Raw genomic sequence first — 10369 nt, forward strand, 5'->3', positions numbered from 1 at the left:
AAGCAGGACTCATTTTCTAAGCTTCCTAGGCAAGACCTTGTAGCCTTATATGGAGTACGTAGCTCAGTAGAGAAACATATCCAAATAAAGGGAACCTTCATTAGAACAATTCAAACGTTTTAGAAGAAGGGATTTAAAGGCACAGTGCAGCTCACAGCCTTCGTTTTGCGTTTTTGTTGCAGCTGAGTGCATTTACAGTTCAAAAATCCTCCTATGGTAGTAAAACAAACCCAAAACTACCCAACGACGACATCTCACATCTGTGAAGCTCGACAGTTTCTTGTTCACGCGAGTGCATAAATTAACCTAGTTATTACGTGGTGTTTGGTCGGAGTTCGATTCAACTGAGTGATTCCGGCCTCCATTTTGTTTTACACAAACTCATGATGATGTCTGACATAGTTTGCTTGTGACGTGTCTTTTTGTGCATGATGTGGTGATCTACCTGATCTAAATTTAGATTCAAAAATAGGTCAAGACCAGCCGGGTCCGAGTACGAAATTAATTCGTAAAAAAATCGCAGTTCTTGACTCTTTGGGTGCAAGTCAATGAAACTTGGTAGTTCTTCTAACGGATAGCTGCCTGAGGTATGACTAAAAGCCCCAGGGGCTCCGTGCACCTGGATTTGACAAGTTCAGTACCTTTAAATAGTGATAATTATTTCTTTAGGTTTTGACACTTTTTTTCTGATTCTTTTCTCAGGTGACAGCGATGGCATATTTTTTTTAAACGGACTAGAGGTGCGTCCGATGCAACGGTCCTGGCCTGGGATCGCCTGGATGATGCCAAGCCCCATTCATAAACTATGGAACCCTGAAGAGACTCTTGTCGTCACGCCTCACAGGAATTACAGCGTCAAGGATTACAACAAGCTCTTCCATGACATGGGTTACGACCTTGGTTTTCTTTTGTTAAACAGGACTCGGCAATTTGATACAGGTAGGCACAGTGCTATACAATCGTACCTTTGATCAGAGGACACCTCTTAATAACGGACACATTTTTTTTCATCCGTGTGTCAGTGAACTTGACGAAAACGAGGGCTCAGCAAGAAAAGACGGCTGCAATGTAGGGCTATTCCGGCAAGTCACAAGATAAAGAGTGTCCTGTCCTAAAAGACGACACTTATATGCAATTTGTCCAAGAATTATTGAGAATTACCATGCTGCTTCAGATCAGAGAAGCAGACATTTCTTTTGACAACAACGCTGCTAATTCAATTAAAGAAGACTATCATGACTTTTAAAGCAATTGAAGGAAATATATGATTGGCTTCCCGCATTCTCAGTTTGACATCGACCTTATGAGATATGAAATCTCCAACAACTCGTGTCAAATTCAGCGTGACACCAACCAAAGTAAAGACGGCTTTGCGCTTTATTTCTTGGTTGATCATTATATGCAGCTTGTTTCAGCGGTCGTGATCAACCACATAATTGTAACATATGTAATTTTGGTCTCCCTTTTACATTACAACTTGATAATTATCAATTATTTTGGTTTAGCGCATTACTGTTAACCCGGGTTGGTTTTGCACACAGCTTGTACTTCGAGAAAGTCTGTACGAAAAAAAATAATGTTGGTTTCAGAGTTTTACACGCGATACCGATGAAGTATCCTTATTGGCGACTCCCTTTCTGAATATAATTGACAGTATATTTGGGGTTCAAGCTGATGACAGCATCAATAACAAATAGGTAACTTCCTTTTAAAAACATTATCATGAACAAACTAGGCTACAGTGGACAAACTCAAACTCATTGTTTAAATCATTCTAATTATTAAAAATGATGAAATACCTACTATTTCCCCGATGTTTTTTGCTTATTTTAGTGTACATTATTTTCCTTCCCTTATAAGGACCACCTCCTGTTCTGACAAACTAACCGATCTAGAGCGCTGAAAGCATTTGCATTTACTTTCTCTGGATAACGTGCACATGTCAAAACAGCTGCGTACGCACAAACCACAAAACCGTTAGGCCTTTTCACTCTTTTAAAAGAAGTTCTGGCGGCGTTCACTCTAGATCTTAGATGTAACAAAAATGTAAACACAAACACATTGCTATATATAACAGCTAAGACTGTACTTGGTACATTTTAGCAGTGTTGGTCACGTCTTTCTAGCGCAAACAAAATACAGTAATATAAAAAAATCAAAGTATGTGCGTGTACCATAATATGAACCACCTTTACAAAATAGAGGTAAAAACAAGATAAAGAATCGTTTTAAGAAGCTTGAGTACAATCATTTATAACTAACCCTCAAGCTTTCTCCAAAAAAATATTGAACAGTCTTCTTTATAAGCGTTTATTTTTTTTAATTCTTTTTATTCCTTGTTGCGCTTTGAATGATGCTAGCTGTCATCGAACCGAAACAAATACATTTGGCGAGTATTTGAATTAAATATACTCGCAAACTGACTCATTAGGCTTACGTGTTGTTTTTAAGTACAGGGTGCTTCTTACAATTATTCGTGATGGCCTATCCACTCGTCCATTTTAGGCACTGTGGCTCCTACTATAGACTAGTTGTGAGTTTGTACGGCATTTGATATTTCCTAAATGTCAATAAAAGCTTATTCGCTCTCAAAAGGTTAACTTAAGAGAGAACAACTACAAATCACTATATGAAATATATTCGCAAGAAAACAAGCTAGTTACCAGCATGACACAACAAACATGGTCCATGTTAAGATCCCTTCCCCTACTTATCTTCCCAATAAGTATTTCTTCTCAAATCTCAGGTCATTGTCTGAAGCTCTTGCTTTCGTGATTACCCAGCTCATCCCAGAGTCACCCATGGTCGTTTTTGTCAAAACTATACTTTCTTTCTTTCTTTATTTTGGTGTTTAACGTCGTTTTCAACCGTTCAAGGTTATATCGCGACGGGTCAAAACTATACTACCTGTCATAACAAAAATAGGCAGATACGTTTGAATGCATATTATTTGTGACGAAACCGTTTATTGTAAAAGCAGTTATAGGATTTGAAAGGTCATCCATTCCCTTTTACGTAAGGTAGTGTCTTTGCAGTGGAACCTATATCACAGACACCTCCCAAAAGCAAATTTGCCCGCATAAAAATCGAAACAAATTTAGAAAAAGATAACAAGCAAACATGCATGTCATTGGAAAGAACAATCCTATTTGTATTCAAAACAGTCACTTTTCTTCTCCTGTCATTATGACATGCTAAACGTTGTATGTGTCATTCCTCTCAGGAACCATTAATGGCGGTTTTTAGAAGCCGTTTTAGCGGGTAATGAGACCAAACAGGGTCATTTTAGTAACCGTTCCACGCATTGCTCTCAAATGTTGGGCGATTTGTCGTAACACATGTCGTAAAATACACATGGAATCGTAAGTCATTTGACACATTAGTAACGCTGTTTTGCGACAAGCCAGAAATAGTTTTGCAATTTCACGTTCATCCTTAACCATACATGGGTGTTATTGGGATTTCAACGCGAGAGTAATCTAAGAAAGAGGCTCTTTTATATTCGATCAGCAAATGACAGTCTGCGCCTAATGAAAGCTCACTACTCACACGCTTGACTGAGCATGGCTCTTGAAAGAGCATTTTCAAGAACTTTTGTTCGAGATTAAAACGGTTCGCTGTGAGCGGCCGGTGTTGAATATGTATACACTAAAAGTGTAATTTGAAGCTTTCATTTCTCTGTATGGAAAATATGAAAGAAAAAAATAATAAGTTTCACTTTTTCTGTTCTCTCTGATAGGATGCTTCTTCATCTTTAAACCTCTTTCTGGAATGTCACGTTACAGCAGAGCTATTGTCTCAAATGACTTACGATTCCATGTGTATTTTACGACATGTGTCAGCACAAATTAACAATAGCTTGAAGGCAATGCGTTGAATGTTACTAAAATGTATGGTTTTTGTCTCATTGCCCGCTTAAAAAAACGTCCCCTACATTATGAAGGAAATAGGTAGATTTTTACATAAGGTAGTGTCTATAAAGTGGAACATACAGCACAGACACCCCCCAAAATCAAATTCGCAAAAGCAAGGTTGCCGCGTTAAAAAAAAAAAAAGATAAAAGATAAAACGCAACAAATTGTGCATGTCATTGGAAAGAGCGATCAAATGTGTACACAAAAGTGTTACTTTTATTCTCTATGTTTTCTTTTGTAATGTATGTTTGATGGTGTATGCTTTTAATTAAGCGTTGCTGACTATGAATGTAGATGTAAATGCTTGTATAACTGTGTTTTGATTTTAAATGTGTCAAGCGCAAAGAGCATAATTGTAAAGTTATGATGTTGCGCTATATAAATGCTCATTTATTAGTATTATTATTATAATAAACAATGACGTTGTAGCATACTAAGCGGTCTAAGTGTCATCCCCCTCGGAAGCCTAATCACAGACATCTGCACTAAAACGCATCTTCCTGGTCTTTTTTATGCAGCCGTGAAAAATGGTGGCTTCTCAAAATTTACTATCCAGAGAGCAAATTTTTCTCGCCAAACCAATTTTTTGTTTCAGCAACTTTACTCGCATTTGAACATTTCTACTCGCCAGTTACATGTTTAAAAATGCTCGCCATTTTCAGGGCCGTCTTGACACGTAGTAAAGATCAATTCCCTCTTATTTCACGACACATGTTTAGAGTCTGTTAAGTTATGTTTACTCTCATGAAAACGCTTATTACCGGCTTCTGTTTAGATCTCAGTAAACTGCCGGAACTGCGGGCACTTCACGTGCTGTATGGCGCCAACATGCCCACTCCGAGTCAGTATGTCTACCCTGCTGGAACCTTCCCAGACTCGGACCCTCAGGTCAAGAATGGCAAAGGCGATGGCACGGTCAACAAACGCAGCCTCGAGGCCTTCAAGAAGTTTGAAGGTTCACAATCCATCAATCTGACACACCAGGCTTTTGACGGTGTGGATCATTTGTCAATCCTCAGTGACGACCACGTACTAAAGTTCATCACTGATTTGATTTTGAATTATGAAGACTCTAGTGGAGATAACCTTTCCCAGGACAGAGAAAAAACAGAACTTTAAAACTGTTAGCAAATATATTCCAGACTTCGCTAAGACTACCTTTGGTTTGAGTGAAAGCCTCGTGGAATATTCAGCCAGCCAGTAAACGTAATACATAAGAGAGACACCTCAAGACTAGACAACATTGTTATTATCAAAGCTAAATGATAAAGCTAATGTTTTCATATCCAGCTCGCGCTGTAATGTCATCTGGGACAGAAAAAACCTTCTAAAACCTGTAACTGCATGTATCATAAATTAGGTGATTTGTAATCACATGAGAATTAGATGTTCCAGTCACGTTTTAGAGTCTGTATGTTAGAAAATGCTACTGACTGAAGCAAAACATCACTGCAAATGTCAAGGAAAAGCATACATTTTTTTTTGGACCTCAGTTGCATGCAGGATGCTTCAAACCCATATTTTTTGCCCGATTTTTTTTTTATTTTTATTTTTATTTTTTTTAAGGCGTGGAGCATCCTTCTTCCTTGGTATTTTTTTCTGTATAACATAATCAACTTTATATTATACAAAACATAAACTTCTGTCTACTGTTTAACTCTAATTCAAATAAAATAGGTAAGTCTAACTTCTTCCCATACTTAAATTTTCCTATGGTCATTTTTGTTATCCAAATACAATAATTTATAAAATAAATGTGATCATTTTTTAAATTTTCATTCCAAAAACCAAATAATATATCTGCTTCATTCAAAGTTATATTATAATAAATTTGCTTATAAAGGAAAAGCATACATAATAAACGCTAAACACACACACGCGCACACGCGCTCACATAGTCATTCCCCATTGATTTTTTTTTCTGAAATTTAGAATTTCTTGATAACGAGATTTTTCAAGCAAGCGTAATTTAGCAAATAAAAAAACTTACAAACAATGTTTATTATGACACGTGTATTGTTTTGTAAGCCTCTGTGTGTGTGTGTGTGTGTGTGTATGTGAGTATGTGTGTGCGTGAGTTTGTGTGTGTGTGTGTTTCTGTGTGTGTCTGAGTGCGTGTGTGCGTGTTTATGTTGGTATGTGTGTGTGCGTGTGTGTGTGTGTGTGTGTGTGCGTGCGTGATGGTGCGGTTCGTTTCAGTCCCAAATAACAAATTGTATGAACAGGATCGTCTAAGGAGTACACAAGTTGCAAAAAAATAGAAACCTCAGTCTCTGCCCTACCCCTCTGCACCACATTGTTATCTGACAAAGGCGTCCTGGTCCTTCCATGCTGCACCTTACTTTATTTCTTTATTCTATCTCGTCAGTCATATTTATCTTTATATTACAACCGAACGCACACACTGCCAAACCTCCAAATGCCTTTTTTGCTGTTTCCAAGCGCTCACATACACAGACTGACAGACAATGTGATATGAATGCTGTTTTTATATGTTATACTCTTACTTTCTCCCAAGCGCAAGACAAATTCTTCTGTGAAAATTGAAGCCAATAAAAATTTGAGTTGAGTTGAGTTGAGTTGAGTTGACAGATACACACACACATAGAGAAAGACAGGCGCACACGCACACACGCCAACACACACACACACACGCACAAACACACACAAACACACACACACTCAAAGACACACACACACTCACACACACACACATACACACACACACACACACACAGGGACGCATACACACACAGATACAAAGACAAACGGATACAGATACACAACCATACATACACACACACACACACACATACACACACACACACACACACACACACACAGAGTCATACACACACACTGAGTTACACACACACACTCACACACACACACACACACACTCACACACACACACACACACAATTTACATATTAACATTATGGCGCTGAAATCTGGTATCCGTTTACGTTTAATAATAAAATAAAACAAACAAATACTGATCATTTCTTTGGATCATGTTTATCTAGCAAAACTCCTCATGAATTTGTTCATATCAAATTTTGTCGATTCCTTCTTGGAGTTCATAGAAAAGCTATGTGGATACCTGTACTGGGGGAATTAGGAAGGTTCCCTTTAGGATTAAAAATGTTATCACAAACAATAGCATTCTGGGCGCATATTCTAGACTCCAAACAAGATTCGTATATACATCAATTATATGACTCAATGTTGCACCATCCGACAGAAACGCCATGGCAACAATTTGTTAGACAATCTCTTTGTAACTTAGGTTTTAGTCACGTTTGGCATAACCAATCTACATTAAATGTACACAATTTAAAGTTTGCCATTGACAAAAAACAACAAGAGGAATATATAAGATACTGGACAAAAGAAAAATCAGATACATATTCCAGACTTAAGTTTTATTCTATGATCAGTAAATCTTACGAAATGCAGTCATACTTAATACAAATTAAGAATAATAAACACAGAATGATCTTAAGCAGATTAAGGACTAGCACACATTGTCTAAAAATTGAAAGTGGAAGACATCAGAATATCCCTAAAGAAAATCGTCTTTGTATTGAATGCAATGTCATAGAAGATGAAATACATTTTCTAGATAAATGCAATAAATATGTTAAATTAAGGGATGAATTTAAAGAAGATGCTTCACATATCAATATGAAATATGCTAACAAAAATCCAAGTAACTTATTTTTAGAAGACGAAGTTCAAGTTCGTCTTGGCAAATTTGTTACGGATTGTTTTAGCATTGTATAATGCATTATTATTATTTGTTGTTTGTTGTGTCAATAACTTTACTGGTTCATGACAATAAACATTATTCTATTCTATTCTATTCTATTCTATTCTATTCACACACACACACACACTCACACAACTAACCACTCTTAATTACTCTGATTATTATTAACTTTTATATGTCCGTTCTCTATTTCACTCTCTCTCTCTCTCTCTCTCTCTCTCTCTCTCTCTCTCTCTCTCTTTCTCTCTCTCTCTTTCTCTCTCTCTCTTTCTCTCTAACTCTCCTTAGCTCTCTCTCTCTTTCTCTCTAACTCTCTTTATCTCTCTCTCTCTCCCTTCCTCTCTCTCTCTCTCTCTAACTCTCTCTCTCTTCCTCCCTCTAACTCTCTCTAACTCTCTAACTCTTACTTTCTCTCTTCCTCCCTCTTTCTCTCTCTCTCTAACTCTCTTTCTTCCACTCACTCTCTCTCTCTCTCTCTCTCTCTCTCTAACTCTCTCTTTGTTTGTCTGATTGTTCGTCTGTCTGTTTCACTTTCACCTTCCCCCCCGTCTAATTTAAAGCCAATATTACAGGACTTTTACCGCACTCACATTTTTTTTAAACAATTATGCAGCTCGAAGCAACCAACGGGTACAAGAAAACCTGTATTTTGCGTATGAAGTTCTTTTGGACGGATTTGCTTGATCAAATTTCCTTTGCATGTCTGAAACTGGTTTTAAAGCTTTGCTTAGTTCTCAGAATCAAGGAGTGGGTGTTTGCACAAGCAGTCACATTTGTGTGATGCTACATAAAGACCCTGTCACCTGATCCTCGGTTTTAGTCTGTGAATAAATGCTGCGGTAAACTGAGATTGTGGGACTCTTTGATGGGCGTGAAGACTGATAAGACAAAAAGAGAGAGAGAAAGAGAGAGAGAGAGAGAGAGAGAGAGAGAGGGAGAGAGAGGGAGAAAGAGTGAGAGATAGAGGGATAGAGAGAGAGAGAAAGAGTGAGAGAGATAGGGAGAGAGAGGGAGAGAGGGAAAGAGAGAGGGAGAGAGAGAGAGAGAGAGAAAGAGAAAGAGAGAGAGAGGACATTGAGAGTGGTACAGAGAGAGAGAGAGAGAGAGAGAGAGAGAGAGAGAGAGAGAGAGAGAGAGAGAGAGAGAGAAAAAGAAAACTAGAGAGAGAGAGGAACAAGTCGCGTAAGGCGAAAATACAATATTTAGTCAAGTAGCTGTCGAACTCACAGAATGAAACTGAACGCAATGCAACGCAGCAAGACCGTATACTCGTAGCATCGTCAGTCCACCGCTCACGGCATAGGCAGTGAAATTGACAAGAAGAGCGGGGTAGTAGTTGCGCTGGGAAGGATAGAACGCTTTTTATATTTAGTCAAGTTTTGACTAAATATTTTAACATCGAGGGGGAATCGAAACGAGGGTCGTGGTGTATGTGCGTGTGTCTGTGTGTCTGTGTGTCTGTGTGTCTGTGTGTCTGTGTGTGTGTGTGTAGAGCGATTCAGACTAAACTACTGGACCGATCTTTATGAAATTTGACATGAGAGTTCCTGGGTATGAAATCCCCGAACGTTTTTTTCATTTTTTTGATAAATGTCTTTGATGACGTCATATCCGGCTTTTCGTGAAAGTTGGGGCGGCACTGTCACGCCCTCATTTTTCAACCAAATTGGTTGAAATTGTGGTCAAGTAATCTTCAACGAAGCCCGGGGTTCGGTATTGCATTTCAGCTTGGTGGCTTAAAAATTAATTTATCACTTTGGTCATTAAAAATCTGAAAATTGTAAAAAAAAATAAAAATTTATAAAACGATCCAAATTTACGTTTATCTTATTCTCCATCATTTGCTGATTCCAAAAACATATAAATATGTTATATTCGGATTAAAAACAAGCTCTGAAAATTAAATATATAAAAATTATTATCAAAATTAAATTGTCCAAATCAATTTAAAAACACTTTTATCTTATTCCTTGTCGGTTCCTGATTCCAAAAAACATATAGATATGATATGTTTGGATTAAAAACACGCTCAGAAAGTTAAAACAAGGAGAGTACAGAAAAGCGTGCTATCCTTCTTAGCGCAACTACTACCCCGCTCTTCTTGTCAATTTCACTGCCTTTGCCATGAGCGGTGGCCTGACGATGCTACGAGTAAAATGGCATTGCGTTCAGTTTCATTCTGTGAGTTCGACAGCTACTTGACTAAATATTGTATTTTCGCCTTACGCGACTTGTCTGTACCTCTCTTCGTTTTAACTTTCTGAGCGTGTTTTTAATCCAAACATATCAAACAACAAGTCGCGAAAGGCGAAAATACAATATTTAGTCAAGTAGCTGTCGAACTCACAGAATGAAACTGAACGCAATGCCATTTTACTCGTAGCATCGTCAGGCCACCGCTCATGGCAAAGGCAGTGAAATTGACAAGAAGAGCGGGGTAGTAGTTGCGCTAAGAAGGATAGCACGCTTTTCTGTACCTCTCTTTGTTTTAACTTTCTGAGCGTGTTTTTAATCCAAACATATCATATCTATATGTTTTTGGAATCAGGAACCGACAAGGAATAAGATGAAAGTGTTTTTAAATTGATTTGGACAATTTAATTTTGATAATAATTTTTATATATTTAATTTTCAGAGCTTGTTTTTAATCCGAATATAACATATTTATATCTTTTTGGAATCA

At 37.7% G+C, this 10369-nt stretch overlaps 1 protein-coding gene across 1 annotated transcript in view; it reads left to right on the forward strand.

The window, feature by feature from the left end:
- The window catches only part of LOC138975223 (lysosomal phospholipase A and acyltransferase-like), a 204536-nt gene extending 198624 nt beyond the window's left edge, over positions 1–5912 (forward strand). Inside the window, exons 6-7 of the mRNA XM_070347882.1 lie at positions 703–939; positions 4690–5912. Coding sequence (XP_070203983.1) covers positions 703–939; positions 4690–5033 — 581 coding nt within the window. The 3' untranslated portion in view covers positions 5034–5912. The remainder of the gene's footprint in view (positions 1–702; positions 940–4689) is intronic.
- Positions 5913–10369: the final 4457 nt, after the last annotated feature.

Source organism: Littorina saxatilis, linkage group LG9, assembly GCF_037325665.1.
Source record: "Littorina saxatilis isolate snail1 linkage group LG9, US_GU_Lsax_2.0, whole genome shotgun sequence".
Classification (NCBI taxonomy): Eukaryota; Metazoa; Mollusca; class Gastropoda; order Littorinimorpha; family Littorinidae; genus Littorina; species Littorina saxatilis.